This window comes from Anastrepha obliqua, chromosome 3 (assembly GCF_027943255.1).
Source record: "Anastrepha obliqua isolate idAnaObli1 chromosome 3, idAnaObli1_1.0, whole genome shotgun sequence".
NCBI classification, from domain to species: Eukaryota; Metazoa; Arthropoda; class Insecta; order Diptera; family Tephritidae; genus Anastrepha; species Anastrepha obliqua.
The window spans coordinates 14,208,836-14,231,047 of NC_072894.1; the positions used below are offsets into that span (position 1 = coordinate 14,208,836).

Here is a 22,212-nt window from a genome sequence, read left to right on the forward strand (position 1 = left end):
TTCGGAAGAGATCGTGAGTCCATCGAGAATGACGAACGTAGTGGCAGGCCGTCAACATCCAAAACTGATAAAACATCAATAAAGTGAAAGAAAAGTTGATCAATAACTGCAAATTAAGTATCAGAGAGCTGGCAGTGGGCTTGAGCATTGCTCCCGTAGTTGGTTGAACCAGAATTTCATGCAAAAAAGCGAACGCGTTGATCGCCAAAGACATGATTTTTAAGGCTGGGTCTGGCCTAACATTCAGCAGACGCATCATTACTGGAGACGAGACGTAGGTTTATGAATACGAAACGCAAGTCAGATAACAGGCGAGTGAGTGGAGAGCTCCGAATGAACCAAACCAAAAAAACTATGTCATATTCAGTCAAAAAAGAAAGCGATACCCACGATTTTTCGGGTTACCGCGGCATTATATGCCACGGATTTTTTCCAGAAGGTCAGACAGTTTAACAGGATTATGAGACGTTTACGTGAATCAATTCGCCAGAAAAAAAGGATTTATGGGAAAACAACTCGTGGATTTTGTACTATGATAACGCATCCTCGCACACTGCCATCATTGCCAGTGAATTTTTGACCAAGAACGAGCCGAACAGCCATCGAATACACCTGATATGGCTCGCTGCGCTTTTTTTTCTGTTTAATCGAGTGAAAAAACCAAAATGGGAACCACTTCGGCTTTTTAATAGCCGAAAGGAAAGAATGGGAAAATCAAAGACGGCTCTGATGGCTATACCGGAAATAAAGTTCCAGAAATGTTTCGAGAGTTTCGAAAGTGAATTAAACGCTGGCATAAGTGCGCTGCAGTTGATGAGGAGTAGTTTGAAGGCGATAATATCACTTTTGAGAAATAAACTTGCAGTTTGAATTTTCTGCATACATTTCGGGAACTTTTTGTAGAGCAATGAAAGCAGTTACAGAAGCATAATTTTTGAATTGCCAATCGTTTTCCCTTCTTTATGAGCATTTAATAAATCTTAGTGTTATAATTGAAAACATGGCACACATTTTTTTCTTTACAGAATTAAGATTTAAAAAAAAGTACAAGGTTAAAGTAAATTTGTATACAGAATTTTAATATCCAGAATATTAATTCAACATTAGTTTGAACCAAATAATGGCTCAGAACTCATTTCAAAAATTGAGATTAACACGAAAAGAGCTGTTCCCGCAACATTATTTTTCTAAATTAAACACTGCTCTTCGAGCCGGCTTTGAGATTTCCCTTAACATTCTCACATTCATCATCATTCACAGCATTACAACGCGGGATGCGTTAATGCTTCCTTCACAAAACTCCCTCAAAGTGTTCTATCGCTTGCTTTTCCTTCGTAGTTGCGAATTCCCATTGCTGTGAGATCGCTTCCTACTGCGTCTATCCATCGGTTTCTCGGTCTTCCCTTCGCCTTCGCACCAATTACCTTTCCAGTCATGGCTTTCCTTACAGCGGACTCAGCAGGCATACGGAGCACGTGACCTAACCACCGCATACGCTGCGCCTTTACAAAACGCACAGCTGTCTCGTCTTGGATAAGTCCGTTCAATTCCGAGTTGTACCTAATTCTGTAGCTGCCATCTTCATTTTTAATGGGTCCGAACACTTTCCTTAAAATGTTCCTTTCGAAGTTAGCAATAAGCGCACTGTCATTAATTTTCATAGTCCAAACCTCGCAATTAGTTGGTAGAACCACCGTTACCGGTGCGTTACCGGAACGATCCAGATTCATATCCAGTCAAGCACTGTCACTTCAGCAGCATTCCTATAAAATTTGTTGGGTATATTTCACTGTTACAAAAACTGCAACAACAACATTATTTGTAAGCTTAAATAAAATTATGATAGTTTGGTTGTCCTCATGAAAAAGATGCGGCCATGGACTATCTACATAAAAGGTGAATATTCCCCTTGGAAACCGAGCGGTAAGATTTCCAATATTTTTGCGCCAGTTAACTAAAAACGCGCTGCTGATAGAAAAATCTGAAGAACATCAACCAAAACATATCAAATATATGCAGGCTTATGAAAAAGTTATTACACTTGCCCCCTTGACCAAAGTTGTCTTTATATTTTGCGCCTTTATTGGTGAGTTGAATTCGAGATGTTTGGTATTTTTTTAGGAAAAACTTACATATAACGTTTTCACTTACGCGTTTTATTTGTGCTTTTTTTCATTGACTTCAAAAACTCATCTCGTCCAAAAGTAGGAACTAACTGAACGTGAAAATTTTGTTGCGATGATTTATTACGATTTTCCATGTGAATTATCGAGACAGGAGTGCATTGGCCAACTTACTTGGACTTTTGGCGTTGAAGCACCAAACTTAGCCACTGTGAAACGTTGATACAAAGAGTTCCAATGTACCAGCCGATACTTGCAGGATGAATTTATTGAAATACGTCCAAAAACAACTGTTATGCCAAAAAGAATCATATCTGTGCCTCGACTGATAACTCAAGATAGGCGAGACAGATGCATCTGTGAGCATTAGTGGGACCCGCATACCTTGGATATTGCACGAGCATTTTTGATCGTCATGCAGATTTATTCTCGTTTGATACTGCATAATTTGACAATTACCCAAAAAAAGAACTTGTGCCGTTGGTCTAAAGAAATGTTGAAAAAATTCATCCGCGGTGATTCAAAGCAGTGACGAATTTGGGATCTATGCATATGAACCGGAAAAAAAGCAATCGACAGTTTGAGTGTTCCAAGGCGAGCTTAATTCAAGAAAAGTTGAAAAGGCGGAAAAATGCACCTCAAAGCAAATTGTCGCCTGTTTTTTCGACAAACCTTACCATATCACAATTGTGCCACTAAAAATCTTCAAACAGTCAATTCTGAGTGTTACACAACCATTTGTTTGCCAGAAGTATGCGGAGATTTAAGGAAAACCAACCGCCGTAGACGAATCAACCTTCACTAAGTCAAGTGAGTTTTTGTGCACTCACAGGATCGACTTAATGGGCCATTCGCCTTATAGCCCCGATTGGGCAGCTAATGTTCCCGAACATCAAAAATAAAATGCGACTTTTTCAACCTCTGAAGAAACTGTTAAGACCTTTAAACAGCTCGTTTTGGCATCCATTTCTGAGTGGCAAAAGTGCTTTGAAAATTTACTCAAGTGAATGCAAGAAGAATATTTAGAATAAAGCAATAAAGCCATTTTCATTATTATATTTCATTATTGGGCGCAAAATATAAAAGTAACTCTCGTAGTCCTTTTCTGAAAATTTACAACATTAGTTATACAATTACAGCAAAAAACTTAGTTGGAAATTAGAATTACAAATTAAAATAAATTTCAATTAAGCCGAAACCTTCACAAATAAAAAAGGCTTTGTTTTTTTTACATATAACACCTTATCATCAGGAAGGTGGCTAATAATGATTAACTATATTCAAATTTGTTGATAGCCGTAACTTATTCACTTTGGAGATGCTCTTCTGAAGCAAGTAATGGGTCGTCTCTTTAATAGCCCTTGAAAGTTTATATGTTTGGAAATTTTCCATTTAACCTCGATCAATTGCACATCTGGCTCAACGGCGAGCTCATGTGTACATCTGATCTGTTTTGGACCAGAGAAGGATAACAAAGTTGGCTCTTAATAATTTTCTGGTCACAATTAATGAACGCCAAATTCGAAAATCTTATTTTAGAGAAAATACTGTTTTAAGGCAAGTCACCATTATTAATTTGTAGCCTTACGAAATACCTCCTGTCTTCAAACAAACAGTCGGCGCACTCGCGTATCGGCATCCGCGTCACTGTTGACAGTTATAATTACGATGTTGTAAAAGACTTCGTGTATTTAGGAACCAGTATTAACACCGAAAACAATGCCAGCCTTGCAATCCAACGCAGAATCTCTCTTGCCAACAAGTGCTACTTTGGACTAAGTAGGCAACTGAGCAGTAAAGTCCTCTCTCGACGAACAAAACTAACACTCTACAAGGCTCCCATTATGCCCGTCCTAACGTATGGCGCAGAAGCGTGAACGATGACAACATCCGATGAACCGACGTTTGTAGTGTTTGAGAGGAAGATACTGCGTAAGATTTTTGGACCTTCGCACGTTGGCAACGGCGAATATCGCAGGCGATGGAACGATGAGCTGTATGAGCTTTAAGATGACATAGACATAGCGCAGCGAATAAAGATCCAGCGGCTATGTTGGCTGGGTCATGTTGTCCGAATGGATACAAACGCTCCGGCTCGGAAAGTATTTGATGCGGTACCAGCTGATGGTAGCAGTGGAAGAGGAAGGCCTCTTCTGCGTCGGAAAGATCAGGTGGAGAAGGACTTGGCTTCACTTGGTGTGTCCAAGTGGCGCCGGTTAGCACGAGAAAGAAACGACTGACGCGCTTTGTTAAACTCGGCCAAAATCGAGTAAGCGGTTATAGCGCCAATTAAGTAGAAGAAGAAGAAGCCATATGAATTTTTCTCACGTCTTTCGTCCCTTTCCAGAATTATAAAGACTCCAAATTTTTATAAAAATACTCACTAAGCTCAAAAAAAAATACTCAAAGCTCTCAATACATTTTAGTAAATGGACGACAGTGTTGCCATCGTTATCAAGCCGTTTCTGTGCATAAGCCTGTTTCGTTCTTAACTAATGGGATGAAGTGTGAATTTTAGTCCCCTCTTACGGCAAGTATCTACCAAATTCTATCCACTTAACCTGCTGGGAGACAAAAATATAATTCATAGTCATACACGAGTAATGCAAAGTTTCACATTTTGCACAACTTCTTCTTCTTATTCTTCACTTCCCTCCAACATTGCACGCGCATTTTCCTAAGATCAGCTTCCACATCTCTTTGGGGGTGTTCGAGAGAAAAGTTCTTCGTAAGATCTTCGGTCCTGCGTGCGTTGGCGAAGACTACCGTTCAAGAATGAACCACGAGCTGTATGAGCTTTACGCCGACATTGACGTAGTTCAACGCATCGCCATCCAACACCTGCGTTGGCTAGGGCATGTCGTGCGTATGGATGAAAAAGCTCCAGCAAAGAAGGTGTTCGAGGGCGAAGTCCAAGGGAGCCGACGCAGAGGAAGACCATTGCTCAGATGGAAAGACCAGGTGGAGGAAACCCTATGCTCGCATGGTGTACAGAATTGGAGAAGGCGCGCGCGGAGCAGAGGCGCCTGGAGAGAGCTAGTGAGGTCGGCCGTAACTCGGTAACGGGTTGTTATGGCCACCTAAGTAAGTAAGTAAGCTTCCACATCTTCTACTCATCGTTTCCTCGGGCGTTCCCTTTTTCTTTCTTTCAATTGGGCGAAGATCTAGTGCTTGCTCGCTGCCTTGGCATTCTAGCTATATGTCCTAGCCATATAAGTCGTTGAGACTTAATAAATCTTATTATAGTTTCTTTCTTAACTATGTCTTCCAGTTCGGCATTGTATCATACCTAATGCGATAAGTGCCATCTGTCAGTCTAAGCGGACCATAGATCTACTCATTTACTGATTGGAATGTGTATGCCCCACATTTCAGATCATTGGATACAATGTTTGGTCTTATTCGAACCATATGTTTAGTTTTTTTCCGCATTGATTATTAGTCCACCTAGATGTATTCTTTCCTCCAGCTTTTCGAACGCAGCCTGTAGCTCATTTCTAGTGTTTGCCATTATTAGTATATCATCTGCATAGGCACACATTTGGAATGGCTTGTTGTAGATGCTTCCATTCGGGTGTTATTTCATTTAGTATTGCATGTAGCGCCAGGTGAAATATCAGTGTTGAGAAGGCATCTCCTTGTTTAACTCCTGAGGCAATAGAGAACGGTTCTGAACATTCACCTTGCCCTATATCTTTGGCTGTCGCATTTGTAAGGGTCATAATAACAAGTTCAATAAGCTTTGTTGGTATGCCTACCAGAATTTTATTTTACTTCCTTCTATGCTATCAAATGCCTGCTGAAAATCGATAAATAGTCAGTGAATATCAATGTCGTATTCATATAGTTATTTTTTCAGAGGTTTGCTTGGCTATGAAGTCCTGGTCGCTTGTCGACCAGTTGGCTCTAAAGCCTGCTTGGTAATCATCTAGTATTTCTTCAGCATATTGGCTCATCCTTAAATATAGTATATTTGTGAAGACCTTGTGCCCTGAGTTCAGTAGCGATATGCCTCTGTAATTTCGCTTTAATTACACTTTGCACAAAATTTTTCAAAATTTCATCAAATTTAATCACAAAATAATCAATTTTTAGAACTTTCGCGGCTATTCAATTTAATAACCCATTGAGTGTAAGTTTCTGGTGACTACGAAAAACCACTGATTTAAATTGTTTTTTTTTTTTCGTTGAGAGTGTATGCTCGATTTTTTTGTTATTTGGAAGAAACAGCATACCAAAGTTACTTGCCCTTTTTGTTATACAAAAATTCAATGGGCTATAAAATTGCATACTCATAAAAATTGCAGAAATTCTGTTTAAAAAGGTGATGCAATTTTAATAAGTTTCGAAAAATGTAATAATTTAAAATTTTGTGTTACACGCTTACGGTTTTTATTGTACATTGCCCAAATTTTTATTTAAAAATCGTAGTAAGTTTATAATTTTGCAACTGGGTGTGTCTGAAAAGTAATCGCAGAGGTACGAATTAATAGCAGTTAGGGTAAATATGTCCGTATTTCACTGGACAATGCGTTAAGTCAAAGGTTGAAGATATGTTGTTAAATAGACGGTCGCCGTAGCCGAATGGGTTGGTGCGTGACTACCATTCGGAATTCACAGAGAGAACGTTGGTTCGAATCTCGGTGGAACACCAAAATGAAGAAAACGTTTTTTCTAATAGCGTTCGCCTCTTGGCAGGCAATGGCAAAGTGTTTTTCTGCCATGACAAAGCTCCTCATAAAAAATATCTGTCGTTCGGAATTGGGTTTGGAACTGTAGGCCCCTCCATTTGTGGAACAATATCAAAGCGCACGCCACAAATAGAAGGAAGAGCTCGGCCAAATATAATATATGATAGTTAGATAGGGACTTCACGTATATGCAGAGTTTGGTTCACAGAAGACGGTGTGCTATATAATACTTTTTTTACTTAAGGGGGGAGCCTGCTTTAGAGGCTTCAAAAAATCGATGTTTTTTTTTGTTGCATAAATGTCTTCCCAAACTATCCAAGAATGTGTACTCAAAATTTCAGAAGCAAATTCAAAATATTTTCGGAGTTACAGAAAAAATTGTGAGCAAGCGTCGAGCAGGTATACGAGCGGCCGGATCGCGCGAAATGCGATTTCTCGGTTTTTTATTTTTACGATTTTTCTTAATTGGCGGGAAAGATAGCGAAAAAGTGAAACGTCCTATCGAAACGAGATTACATCGATTATATTCGGAATTAAATTCTCTTCTAGTTGAACCTAAAAAACCTTAAGAAAGTTATGATTATTCCACTTTTTAAACAATCTAAAGTGAATTTGTTTTTCCAAAAAAAAATGATTTTTTTTTTAATTAGCGAAAAATTGTTGAATTTCTCACTTTTTGTTTAATTTTCTTGGTTTAACTAGAAGCTATACTATACTAAAATAAAAATTTGTTTGTGTTTTTGGTTTCAGGTGGAAATTCGACCTGCATCTTACCCGCCGCACGACACATGCACACTCGAGGCGCCTTGGCAAAATGCTTGTACCGGGCATAATATGACATATATTTTAATGAAAAAATTTGAGAAGACTGTTGAAATATATAACAATACAACCTGAAAGTTTCGTTTCAATCGAATATTTCTTTCCTTCCTGAAAAAAAACTACGAAAAAATCAATTTTTTGAAGCCTTTAAAGCAGGCTCCCCCCTTAAGAAGACTAAGTCGGCTACTGTTCGTGACTAAAGAATGAATGCTATTATTTCCAAAATAAATCGAAAGCTATAAAAAATAAATTTTAGAACTTCAAGTCATACTCACCTCTTCAACCTTCTTGTCCACCATGCTGGGAAACAGGAACCAGCCGCAATAGGCGCCCAAAGCAGCTGTCAGCAATCCAATGAAGCTCACTATTAATGACCAATGAATCATCTTCGATGAATACCAGGGTACGGAGACAGGGAAGAGACTCTTCGCGATGCTTGCTGTTGTCATGGTGAAGCAGCAATGGAAGCAAATTGACGAAAAGTTACTAAAATTTGGCTGACTAACAGTGCCACCAAATAATTTACACACAAAACACACAGAAATGAATGATGAGCGAGAACTAAATAAGTAAACACAAACACTTAGATGCAGATGAGGAAGAAGAAGCATATAATTCCGGTAAAGTGGTGAGAAGTGTAGGTGCTAGAAGAGTTTTAGGTTAAGAATAAGTGTCAGTTAATTTTGTTTGTACGTAGCTGCATTGAGTAAGCTTTTCCACATTTAGTTTTTCAATTGTCACTTTTTCTTGATTTGCAAGTGTTAGTAATTTCTGGAACACAGCTGATTTGGCAAGAAAACACATTTGCGGTAAACTATTGCACCGTTAAACTAGTTGTGGCGCTTCGCATTTACTTTATGGCACTCAATACACTAACAAACAGCCCGTGTTGACCTTTATGTGTATGTGCATGCGGAGTACTAACACAAATGCAAATAAAGTCATAAAGAGATCAGGTGTAAACAAGACAAGATAATAAGACTTAGCGAAAATGTAAATAGAGGACTGAGTTGAACAGATGTGCCCCGTGAAGACGACGAAGCGGTGGTAAATTGGGAGAAGAGAAAATAAAAGCAAAAAGCAGTTATGGAGAAACAAAACAAAAAAAAAAAAAAATAAAGTAAAATAAATAAATAAATAAAGAGATGGCGAAAAGTGGGAAAAAGAAAGAAACCGGTTTTTTTAAAGAGAGTGTTAATTTGATGAAGAGCACATTTTCGTTGGCAGTGTTTACTTTTATACCGTCGCATACAGCGTGTGAAAAGTCGTGGATGATATCAGCAGAAGTTCATTTATGAGTTGCAGTGTCGTGTCGTGTCAGTGTCGTGCGCCCTAAGCCTTTTAAATTTCATACCTTTGCCTTCTCACATGATTTTGCATCGTTGTTCGAATAATGAAAAAAGTCAACATTTTGAACTTTCAACTTAATAAATCTTTGTCGGAAGCTAAATTATTCATCGGTTTATATGGTGAGACCTTTGCAAATACGAAACGAAATATGAGACGATACCTTTACTACCTGGGAGGCTGTTAAAATGGCACTTCAAAATGGCTTCAAAATGATCTTGGGCTAATACTGCGTTGTATTCTGAGAGCCAGACACCCCAAATACTATTGATTTTTTTAACTTGTCTTACATGAGGACCAGTTTCAAGCGAATAATTCTTAGTCTGCCAGCCTAACTTGTAAGTAAAAACAGAGCTCTGAGCGTTGAGCCATTCGGCTTCAATTAAATTTAGCAGGTGTTGCTTGACATGAAAAAATTAGGTTCGGATATTCCCGTTTTTTTTATGCATCATTTTTTAAATGACGAGTGACCATGTCCGTTGAGTAAATGACGAAAATTTCGGACATGAAGTTGTCATGACATGCACTTTACGCAGGGATAAAGAAAAAATAATAACTCGTAACTGGGAATTCCCTTAATTTGAGTTTGTTGAATTGGGTTTCGCTTGTTAGTGCTAGAATTTTAACACTTTACCAACACTAATTCAATACAGTGATACAAAATTTGAAGGTAAGTGATTGACCCACAATTCAGCCGAATGGATTAATACAGTCTATGAGATTCAGCCTTCACCATGGATCCTGTCACAGTCAAGATATCATCACTCGCTGCAAAGAAAGCGCATTTCCTTAAATTTCAAAAGGTCAATTTTGTTGAATGTAGCGTAAGCGGATGAAACGACTTTAATTTGGATGGTAATTTAAAGATCTTAAAAAGACCACAGCACGAGAAATCAGTAAGTTTTACTTTGAAGTTTTTGCAGGGTTTTTGTTAACAGTAATAGAAGCCCCGCTAGTGTAGGGCATATCACCGGTCGTCTTTGTCTAGCTAATCTAAAGCTAGGCCCAAGAAACATGCTGTTTCGACGGGTTGGGGTGCCTTCACATGCCGGAAATATGTTTTGTATGTCGGGGTCGATTCTGGATAAGTAGGAGCTTAATCTGCTACAGTATACAAAACGTAATTGTGCCAGTGTTACACGTATATCACGGGGAAGCTGGAGCTCTTCATCTGCAATAAGTGGTGGTTGGACTCCGATTACGGCATTCACAGGACGGGAGCTTAAGAAGGTGGTGGCGGTCTCCCGGTGAATGTCGTTTATTGATTGTCTAAATACTGTCTGGTCCAGTAAATTTCGGTCAGTTTTGTCCTGGATTTCGTCGGCGTAGTTTAAGAAGTCTCTCCTGTCGTGCCTGGGAGGCGGCTCAGGCTCAAGTAGGTGTCTGCAGGGGTGAAACCTGTAGTAACATCCTAGCAGGAACTGCTTGCTGAGCAGTTTGTTATGCTCCATTACTGGGAGCATTTGTGCTTCATTGTGAAGGTGTTGAACGGGGGAGATCAGGAGGCAACCGATCGCTGTCCGAATGCCAGTATTTTGGCATATCTGTAACCTTATCCATTGCGGGTTACTAGTTCCAGGCGACCAGACAGGTGCAGCATAGTTCAGTACCTGCCGAGAATTGCCGATGCAACAGTTCTTTGTCTTTGCCCCAAGTGCTGCCGGCAAGCGATTTTAGGACCTTGTTGCAATTTTGGACTTTAGTGGCAATTGCGGTTGTGTGCGCTGAGAAGGAGACCAAACTGTTGGAGGTTACACCCAAAATTTTGGGGTTGTTTACCGTCGGAATTGGTGTGTCGTCGACTTTTACCTTAAGGGACAGCTTGATCTCCTTTGACCAGGTGGTAGTGAGGGTCGCCGTGGACTTAGTGGCGGGAAGTTGGAGATTCCTTGCAGTGAAAAAGCGAGAAAGGTCGGGGAGGTAGCTGTTCACTTTGGAACACAGGCCATCGATGTCATTGCCTGTCGCCATTATCGTACAGTCGTCAGCGTATGAGACCAGGGAGACTCCCTCTGGTGGTTGGGGAGCCTCGAGATATAGAAGTTGAACAGCAAGGGAGAAAGGACACCACCCTACGGCACACCCTCTCGAAAAATTACTGATGAGTGACGACCGCTCAGGTAATTCGCGGACCACGTCTTCAGCCCTGGCGGGAGTGTCGACTGATAAATATCATCTAGTAGCGTGGAATGGCTGACTGTTTCATTAGGAAACTGTACTAACACTCTTGTTAAAGAAAAACTCATATATCTGGCTTTGCACTAAGTGGCTAGATTCCGACTTGGAAAGCATGGCAAAAAGGGTTAGCAGAGTGCGAGAGAGGGACAAATATTCTCTTACACAAAGCGGTATAAGTGCAGACTGCTCTTTCAGTTTATCAGCTAGTTTAAAGATATAATTATTTCTTTACCAAAATAGCAGTTTTTAAAGGAGTTCACAGAGAGCTCGTAAGCTGCGAGCCGTTATCTGGAACATTTATTAAAAAAAGACAAGTTGGTAGAGCAAACCACTTAAGTACTGCTTAATTGAAAGAACTATTGAAAGCGAGACAACATTTTGACCAGTTTTTGCTATTTTTCGAATATTTATTATATTATTTTTTTACACAGGCATAGCTCATTGTTTAACCAAAATCATATAAATCCAAGTTTAAAATTGTAGAAAAAGTTTGGTATTAGGAAGTGGAAATTTGAATTTAGAGAAAAATACCTTTACTTTTTTGGAATATTTTTCCTTAAAAATTGTGTTTGTAATTGCAATTTTTGTTAGAGAAGGAACTATACTTTTACATTCAAAAAAAGCAAAAAGTCAAAAACTGGTAAAAATATGAATGCGATATCGTTTTATTGCGGCGTATATGTATCCACCGGTAGAGGAATCAAAACTTATGCGCCATTTGAATATCTAATTTTCCATTTGAACACAAAACACAAAATTTTATTTCGATCTGTGAAATGATTTTTTGTTTACAAGCCACTCGAGGTTGAGGTGTCAGGGAATTTTGTTAAAATGGAAAGATAGTCGGTTCCTTGAAGTTCATGAAGTTAAAAAATTCTTAGTTTTTGAAGGACCAGCAACAGAAATTAATAAAAAAAAGGTGAAAGTGTTAAACGAATCTAACTCCTCATTTCCAACTGCGCATAAATGGGCTTTTGAGTTTATGCATTTGTGGCGGAAAGTTATTGAAAGAGAGAACCATCTCCCGAAGTTATTATAAAAGCACCAAATTTAGACTATTTACTTATTTATTTTTAAATGAAATACTTTTTTTTTATAAAAATATAGTTCGCATTCTATAACAAAGACTAAAGTAGTCACAGTTTCAAAATTTGCATTGGGTTTATAAGAAATCGAAAAATTTTCATCAAAAATTCAAACTTTCTAATCAGAATTTCTGCATACACGATATATATAGGTATATATTATACAAGAATGGTAGAAGGAAGATTGCGCCCATCAGAGAGTGCGTGACGTCACGTTTTTTCGAGTTGTGCAATATTGCCAATCATTTGCTCTTCGCAATAAATTTAGAGCTTTTTTATACCGAAAATGCGAAAATTTTGAAGTTTCGTGTTTGTTTCTTTTTTTTAATTTAAAGCTACCGAAGCTTTATATACAAAAGAAGGTTAAAAAAGCCCACTCTGAGAAGATTTTAGTGCTAATGAAAATTAGTTGGTTCTTATAAAATTTGATATTTTGAAAGTATGAATTTAATTTTTTGTTCCTTTTAAGGTTATGTTTGAATAGTAAATCTTTTTCTCTCAACTCTTCTTAAGATTGAAAACCTTTTTACATATTTCAAAAGGCGTTTTAGTTTACTGAATGCGAATTAAAACCATAGAGGCGCAATCTTTCCTTAGTGGGACATAGGGCATCAAGAGGTGTATTCATTGTAAAAACAAGCCACAAAATACCAGAAAATACTAAAGAAACCATATTGACATTTTTACAAAAAGAGTACCTTATCTAGTTACATAACCACAAATATAGCAAATAAATCGTTCCCTTAAAAAAAGGCTCGCTTAACAAAAAAACTCATAAATTAAATTGTACATAAGCATAAAACATTTATTAAAAAAAAAAAACGGACATTCTAAAGACAATTTGTCACGCATACAAAGGTTTTTAAGTAATTCAATAAAAATTTGGTGTTTTATTTTCTTTAAATGGGCATTTTAGTGCGTTTTTATATCCAAAGCTAGGCAACACTGCAGTAGCGAGAGAGAGATTTGACTGCTGAAAGCTGAAGAACACGAACAACAACTGCAATCGCGAGAAATGCTACCAGATGTTAAAAAAAGTAAAGCTAAATATAACTGAGTGAATTATTGAATTAATTTTTAAAAAATATATATTTTACAAAATTATAAGCATTACTTTTAATTAGAACAGACTAGAAAAATATCATGAAGAACTAACTAAAACTCCGAGACTAAATAACAAAAAAAAAAAATGCTAAATCAAGTTACGAAAATGGTAATCTGGCCATACTGGTGCTAAAATCACGTAACTCACGTAACGCAAAATAACGGGACGACGATAGGCGCCATCTCATTATTCTTTCCATCATGATATATATATTATATGGCGAAAATGCGAAACAGCGTGGGTGAAAAAGTTATCAAAAATCAACGAAAATTTTAAGTGGCTTCAAACCGGCACTTTGTTCTGATTGAAAATTTTGAAATTTTGTGGAAAGTTTGAAACTTATATTATTTTGAGCTTTATTGTGAAAATTTTGAGCTACGACAAACTGGCACTAAGTTACTATCGGTACTAAAATTGAATGAGGTAAAAAACAGCGTCACCAAATTTTTTATATTCTGTTTATAAATTTTGCATAAAATTTGAAATTCATATTATTTTGATAATATTGTAGAATTGGTTTTTTAAATTTTAAATTGTTTTTAAAAAGTAATTAAAGTAAAATAAATAGTTCAAATCAGTCAAAATGTGTCAATATGTGGTGTCTTTAAAATAATGACGGGAGGTATATATATTGCAGGATCTTTGAAATAAGTTTTTTGAAGTCGAAAAAGATTATTTTGAATAAATTTACTAATTTCATTTAAAAATTCACACTCTTCAAGTTTTTCTATCTGACTTTGAATTATTGCAAATTTTCAACCCAACCACAAATAAAACCAATGATTGACACTTTTTTCTGAATTTCGGTTTAAGCCATACACCCTTGTCTACTCCCAATTCAGGCATTCCCGTAAGAGTATTCACTTTGCCATGACCGCAAACACCATCTTTGCATATTTATAAAGGGTCTGCCAAAAAACGCGCCTGGATGTTGTTTTAAAATAAAATATGAAATATAAAAATTTAGATTCTTTCGGGTTTCGCTATTTATTTTGAAATGATAGCTCTTAACAACTCTACGAGAAAACTAGCATATCATCATTTAAATGCCCCCCATGAGGCGTCTGCAGGCTGTCATAGAAGAATTAAAATGCTCAAGGGCACGCACACACACATTATCGCATAGAGTTCAGCAATATCGAACCGAATGTTGCGTTTCAGCTCTGGAATCGTTGCTGGCTTATTCATATAGACCTGACTTTTCAACAAACCCCACAAAAGTCGCTTAGTGGGGCTGGAACGCTTGGTATAGGTGGTCAGTTTATGTCACCTTTAAGTGAAATGAATCGACCGGGAAACTTAGATCGCAATAATGCTATGTTTTCTCCTGTTTTATGACTTGTGACTTCATCTTGTTGAAAATAAAGCTCGTCTGTGTATATAACTTCAAGCTCAAGCCACAAAAAAACTTCCATCACTGGTCTATACTGATGTCCATTGAGAATAACAGCACTCGCGAAGCAACTTCGAAGAAAAACGACCTGTTATTCTACAATCTGAAAAACCAACGCAAACACAACATTTTGATCTTATGATTTTTCTGAAATTATTCGGGAGTTTCTTTTCTTTATCCAGTGTGAAGTGAGCGGCATCGCTAAAGCTGATTTTGCGTAAAAAACCAGCATCACATTCAAAGAACCATTTCACGAGATTTCTGCCTTGATAAATCAAATCATGCGGCAATTGAATTTTGTAAGAATGTACTATAAAGGCAAATCCTCATGCAAAATCCGCGAAACAGCCCATTCATGAATGCCTATTTGCTGAGAACGTCGAGATATCGCTGTTGAATATCATTCAGACACTTTGCGCCACAGCAGCGATATTCTCAACAAAACATCCAGTTTTGGTCTCCTCGACCGAACCAGTTTCATGAAATTTTTTCATCAAAAAAATTACGAATTTAGCGTTATGTTGTTAGTAAAAATCAACCTGTTTCATAATGAACTACAGTGATTTTAACACTTTTTTCTACCGTGTAAAATTGCACATCTGCCTACTTGAAAAATGGCAACGTTGCCATAAAAAACGCGCCGCCTAGAAATTATTCACCACTGATATCCAGGCGTCACTTTTGCAAGACCCTCGAAAGTAAAGAGCAAATCGCTTGTGCTCACGTCCGTGTATGCTTGTTGCACCGCTTCATAATGCCTGTGTATTGGTGTGTGCTCATTTCGGCCTTGATTGAGAGTCACGCAGACAGTGATTTTTGATTCATTTACATTTTCAAAATAACTGCATTTGGCAACACGGGAAACATCTTCACCTGTCATGCCCGGTGTTCACTGGCACTTTGCGCACAAGGTGTATGTGTGTGTGTGTGTGCGCGTGAAGAGTGCTATCGTGCTTTCACCGTCACTGTACTTACATTGGTATGCACTTGAATCGAAGCGCGCCACCGTTGCACCGTCATGCAATTCATGTACAAATATCCGGCGTGAGTGCGGCGTTGAACGCAACTGCTGTAGTTTTCGCTGCTGATGCGTTGAATGGCGCATTGCAAACGCACCAACGTGGCTAGCTTGTTGCATGCTTCAAATGAGACTAAAAGTGAATGAAATGGAAACTGAACTTGACTTTCGAATTTGTGAGGGCGCTGCCAATATGGAATTGGATGGATCGTAATCATTTATGGAAAATGGGCAGTGTGGGCATAAACACACACCTGTAAGTGCGTGCCATCGCTATGGCTGTGTTGGTGACCGCCACGAAATGCTTTGCCGCCTAACAATGGCATGTGGTATGCAACAGTCATTACGTGATAATATCACAGATCATCATTACACATTTCCATTTATTCTAATTTTGTATTTTTTGTTGCTGTTGCTTTTTTTGCATTTATCTAAGTTTTCACAATTTCCATCGCTAGCATGTGAGTCGGCCATTGATGATTAATTACCTGCAATTTGAGGGGCGCACATATTGCCACATACACAAATTACAACAACACTAAGAAACACGGCGAGCAGCCACGTGCACGCACGAACGTACATTCCTAAGTGCCACTAAGGTGCTATGCAGGTATGTATCATAGCAAAAGTGGATATTGCTGGGAATTTGAATGGGTATTTTTGAGTGGGAGCTACGCAGCCATCATCGGTCACTTCGCTAACAGGCACTAGCCTCCACAGGGCAACACAGAACCGATAAGGGTCAAAATAATTACACTCGACACTTCACTGTATGAAAGGAAAGCTTTGTGGTAGTCGAAGAAGTAAATGAAGAAAGAAGTTGTGTGTGCATGCAAGTGTTTTTGTTGTAAGACAATAAATTTTTATATTACCACTTTACCACTTTTTTGTGTTTTTTTTTTTTTTTTTTTTTTTTTGTTTTACACTAATTAACCTTGTTTAGTGATTTTATCTAGTTTAGAGTAGCAAACACTCAGGCGCACCAACAACTTCGCATTGCATACCGTTTGCTTTGGTTAACCCGTAAATATGTGTATGTAATTGTAAATGTGTGTGTGTACCACTGCGTCACTTTGAAACTAAATTTCCACTTCTTCTTCTTCCACATTCAACACTTCATTAACATCTGATTTCCGTGTGCGACTAGAGTTGAGCTTCAATTAAAACTAAAACTGCCAAACTAAAAAATATTCAAGCCAAGCTGAATGGATTTGAGCGACTCGCCGCCGCCTGACGCCGCACTGCTACTGCACACGGGCAATGTCAAAAATTGTGTATAGAAATAATAACATCAAAAAGTAAGAGAAAAATGGCTCACGAAAAAATAGATTTATCTACGTACATGCATAAATGTTTGTAATTGTTGTAAGCGCCCATAACAACAACAACAAAGCGCATCATTAAAACCACATTACACACACACATACACACACAATCATACAGGCATTGTATGCATACAAATCTAGTCTATAGGTAAATTTGTTAGGGCCTCGCGCTGGGCTTTGGTTGTCAGTGGGAGTCTCTATTTTAATTTTCGTTGTGCACACATTGTCTCTTTTCGGCGTCCCAAAGGTTGTCACAACTACAGACTCACTTACATAAATGCATAGACAGCGCCTTTGTAAGTACCGGTGCTTGGCATACATACACACATTTATGCACGTACAAGCATAAATATAGTATACCTTTGCTCGCTCTCTTTCGAATTTTCGCTTTTGCCATTTTCGATCACTTGCTTGCATTCCTCTGCATACCGCTTTATGGCTGTTGTTGTTGTTGATTGTTTCATGTCGCCTGAGTTTCATTTATTTGATTTGAATTTTTGTTATGGATTGCTTGCGGCCTTTTTAGCTATAAATGTGTGGTGAAGTGGCTGCTTGGTTGGGTTTATGGTTTTGGTCGGAGACCTTCAGCTGTAAACCTGAAGCGACGGCGCCGTTGATGTTGGTGGCAGCGGCGGTTAGCAAGCAGCTGATCACTGATTGAGAAGTGTTTTTCAAAAGTAAACAACAGCAGCAGTCAAAAGCAAAAACAGCAACATTGACAACAAAAGTATCCAAATGTTGTACAGGTTGATTGAAAATTGGGATAGCAAAAATAAAGAAGTTTGAGCTTTGAAATGAAATTATAATTTTTTATTCCATATAAGCTTGAGAAAAACACTCGGCACCATCGAACAAGTACACAGACACGTAAATAGGTAAAGTACGTAAAGTAACAGACACGACCGCATTTCTCAACATATTTCAAGCCTTCGACAGTCTGAACTCTACGAAATTTTAGCTGACGTACCCTAAGGCAATATAATGGGCGCAATACTTTACTTGCTTTACACACAAGGTCTACCAAAAACAGAGGGAACTAGGCGAACTTTTGTAGATGATACCGCCCTACTCGCTATTGACTCCTACACCGAACTGCACTTATTGGAATTAGTGGGGCGCTTCGAACAACTCCTACTCTAGCGCTTAATGTAATGTTAAATGTGGTACCTGTAGACATTGCAAGCGGAAATACCGCTGGACGTACCGGAATCAGGCTGCGAGGACGCTTACGGGCACTTAAGTATCCTTAGAAACTTTGGGTTCGCCCCCCTGACAACGGATCAGTGTGTAGTCTCGCTTAGTCCAAGCGGAATTTTCTCCCCCCATATTCCTTCAAGGGAGGAGTGAACTGGTTGCAACACTTGGGAACAGAATTTGGTGAACCTGTGCGCGGATGGCTTGAAGTTGGACGGAAGGGTTGGAGGAGGAGTAAATTCAGGTTATCGGATCGCTGCAATGTGTTCGAAGGAGAGGTGATGGGCTACTCACGTGCTTAATAACTGTTAAGAAGATAAATATTTACTCCGATAGCCAAGTGGCAATTAGAACCCTGGACTCAATCGTGGTGCATTCGAAACTGGTCAGGGAATGTCTGGTTTCATTTTCGTTTGCATCCGAATTCTTTTACATAAGCCTGATCTGGATATCTGATCATAGTAACATTGTGGGAAGCGGTAGAACTGGCCAAACAAGAGACCTGTGAAAAGGTTGTCACCTGCGCGACAAGGTTGTCACCTGCGCTCTACTCCTGGAACGATGAGCTTCGCGTCAACTCAGCGAGCACTGGGCAAGTACACAAACTTGTAAGGTCGCGAAATCCTTCTGCCCACATGTGGATTGGAGGCGTTCGAGGAATATTCTGAGCATGACAAAATCTCAGCTCTAAAATTTCGTGGGCATCCTCACGGCGCACTATCCGCGAGGTATACATGCCATAAGACTCGGAATTACTTCGAGTGCTTCTTGCGTTAGCTGTATGGAGGATGAAATGGAATCATCTCAGCACTTTTCCTAAGCTGTCCCGCTCTCGCGGAACTAAGATTTAAGTATCTTGGTTCTCACTTCTTTTCTACGCCTGCTGATATAGCAGGCCCTGATATAAAAAATCGGATGAGCTTCATTAGCAGCACAAAGCGGCTAACATAACCGCAAATTACTCCGTTCGAAATCCACAAATATTCAATACTGGGTTTTTTGCCGAGCTACTTTTTTTTCCATTTTTCTATTAAATGGTGTTTTGTGCGCGAGGTTTTAAATCTGGGCACTTGCGAGTGGTAGTCACGCACCAACTCATACGGCAGCCATCTTTAAAACACGCTGAGAAATTTGTTTTTAGTTAATTTTTGGTTGATTTTGTAATGAATACGCCACTAACTTTCCGAACAACTTCTCTTATAATATTCTTCATGTTAAATATTAAGTACGCACTCGCATATTTGAGATGCCTAAGGTAGGCCACTTTGTAAGTGTCGCTTTCAATACTTTTCAACCAACCCGTACTAACGTTCATTAACGTGAACATAGTTTCACGTGTTGGTAAAATTGCTTAATCATGTTAGTGCGCCTAATAGTCGGTGTGTGTATGTATTGCATGCGTGTTAAGGATGTTCAAATTCATAAGAAACTGCGAAGAAAACTTAATAAACTTAGTCTAACTAACCGCCTTGCGACTCCTTCAGAAGCGATGACTTTATCAAATAGTTGGGTAGTGAGTTTTAATAGGGTGAGTACTTTTATTTTTTTAATAAGGAAACCAGGCGCGCAACCAAAATTTTTTTCCGGTGGGAATTTTGTACAAAATCCCCTCAATGTTCAACAAATAAAATATTGGGTTGGGGAAAAAGTAATGTGGTATTTTTTCAATTGAGCGCGACATTTAAACATATCTTGCGTTGTACTTATTGCATCGGGTCACAGTAAAGGGCGCTTTGAAGACGACATTCTGTACTACAAGTGTCTCTTTGACAGTGTTGTTATCGTACGTTTCAGTCTTAAGTTATAGCCCGTCAAAGATGGAGTCCACCAAGCAAGAAATTCGTCATATTTTACGTTTTTACTATCTTAGAGGTAAAAATGCAACGAAGGTGGCGGCAAAAATTTGTGAAGTTTATGGACCTGATACTGTAACGATTCGCACAGCACAGAGTTGGTTCGATCGACTTCGTTCTGGTGTAGTAGATGTCGAAGATGCACCCCGTACTGGTAGGCCAATCGTCGTAGAGACTGATAAAATCGTTGAAATTATCCAAAAGGACCGGCATGTGAATATTCGCTCGATTAGTCAGGAACTAGGTGTAGACCACAAAACCGTTTGGAACCATTTGCAGAAAACTGGATTTCAAAAAAAGCTGCATGTTTGGGTGCCACACATGTTGACGCAAAAAAATCTCTTGCACCGAATCAACGCTTGCGATTCTCTGCTAAAACGGAACGAACTTGACCCATTTTTGAAGCGGATGGTGACTGGCGATGAAAAGTGGATCACGTACGACAACGCCAAGGAAGGTTTTGCTGTGTGTTTGGTGGGATTGGAAGGGAATTATCCACTATGAGCTGCTCAACTATGGCCAGACCCTTAATTCGGTCCTCTACTGTGAGCAACTTGACTGTTTGAAGCAGGCGATTGACCAGAAGCGGCCAGAATTGGTCAATAGGAATGGTGTTGTGTTCCACTAGGACAACGCTCGCCCTCACACATTTTTGATGACCCGCCAGAAGCTACGGGAGCTCGGATGGGATGTCCTATCGCACCCACCATATAGTCCGGACCTGCCACCAAGTGACTATCATCTCTTCCGGTCCATACAAAACGCCCTTGGTGATACCAAGTTGGCCTCAAGAGGCTTGCGAGGTTGTCTGAGTTTTTTGCAAATAAGGAGGGGTGGTTTTATAAAGGGGGGATAATGAAGTTGCCTTCTAAATGGCAACAAGTTTGCGAACAAAACCGGACATATTTGACTTGAATCGGATAATTCTAAGTACGTTAAATAAAGCGTCAAATTTCGATCACAAATACGACATTTCTTTTGCCCCAGCCCAATATGAATTTTTTAATGAAAATAAATTTAATCCAAATCACAATGCAGCAAATAAAAGTTAGTAGCTCGAAAATTGGAAAGAAAACTATGATTTGGTTTCGACTCGGTGCTTATTTTCAGAATTTTTTTCTAAAATTCTTTCCACTCTGGTAGTTAAGTCTCTAAAGATACGCTGTCCTCTTAAAGAGCTCTTGTGACTTGGTATTTCTTGAATAACTCCTTCTTGCTGGATAACGGCCAGATATTTTCATTTTGTTTCAGTGTCAAATGTCTTTTCATAGCCGTAGAAAACAAAAGCTGAGTTTGCCAATCATTTAATTACGTTCTAAGGAATAGTAGGAGGAACGATAACGCGAGGAGCCCGACGAAACGCCGAACAAAGGGTGTAAGCGCCAATTATATGTAATTATACTTAGTCCTGCCACAGTATCCACTAGTATTAAATAAGAAGATCTCGTGGAAACATACGATTAATGATAGAGTAAAAAAGCAGCCACAGCACTCTATACATACAAAAGAATTGTGGGGGCAAAATGGGGCCTAACGCCAAAAATAGTACACTGGATATATACAGGATATATACGACGTAAACGTAGTCCCCTGTCAGCTGTTACGATCAAACTAATGAGAACCCCATGTAAATGAAAAATTCCTTCCTTCAGTATCGTAGTATCGTAGATTTTATTTTACGATATTTAAAAATTCCCGTAATAACCTGTCAGCTGATTGCTCTCTCACCACACAGTGTTGCCAAGCAGTACATTTCGAAATTATTTACAAAATAAACTAAGAAAAATTATAATTTTTATTAAAATAACTTAAAAACACTGTTGAATAATGTTAATTATAGATAAATGAACTATTTGCATTTGTTGGTTTTTGGCTTTGGATTATTAAACAATGAAAAATTGTAACTTATAACGCGGATGTGTGAAAAAGTGTGTAGGCAAAAATATCAATGACAACATTGTGAAGATACAACCAAACACATACACACACAAACCGATGTATTGTGTAAATATGTAAATAAAAGAACGCAGTTGTTCTCGCGGGATGAGTTTTTGTGCTCGGTAAGGGTAAGGGACTGC

The 22,212-nt window shown here is 38.7% G+C and overlaps 1 protein-coding gene across 4 annotated transcripts in view; it reads right to left on the reverse strand.

Annotated features, from left to right (window-relative positions):
- LOC129241316 (sensory neuron membrane protein 2) overlaps nt 1-16,954 on the reverse strand; it is a 109,476-nt gene extending 92,522 nt beyond the window's left edge. For 2 of the 4 annotated variants that reach the window (XM_054877574.1, XM_054877572.1), the window contains exons 1-2: nt 15,720-15,786; nt 7,912-8,075 (exon numbers count right to left, since the gene is read on the reverse strand). In XM_054877574.1, coding sequence (XP_054733549.1) covers nt 7,912-8,022 — 111 coding nt within the window. In that variant the 5' untranslated portion in view covers nt 8,023-8,075; nt 15,720-15,786. Of the gene's footprint in view, nt 1-7,911; nt 8,198-15,719; nt 15,787-16,696 lie in introns of those variants that run through there. The other 2 variants (XM_054877571.1, XM_054877573.1) reach the window with 2 other exon arrangements.
- Between the last annotated feature and the right edge of the window lie 5,258 nt (nt 16,955-22,212).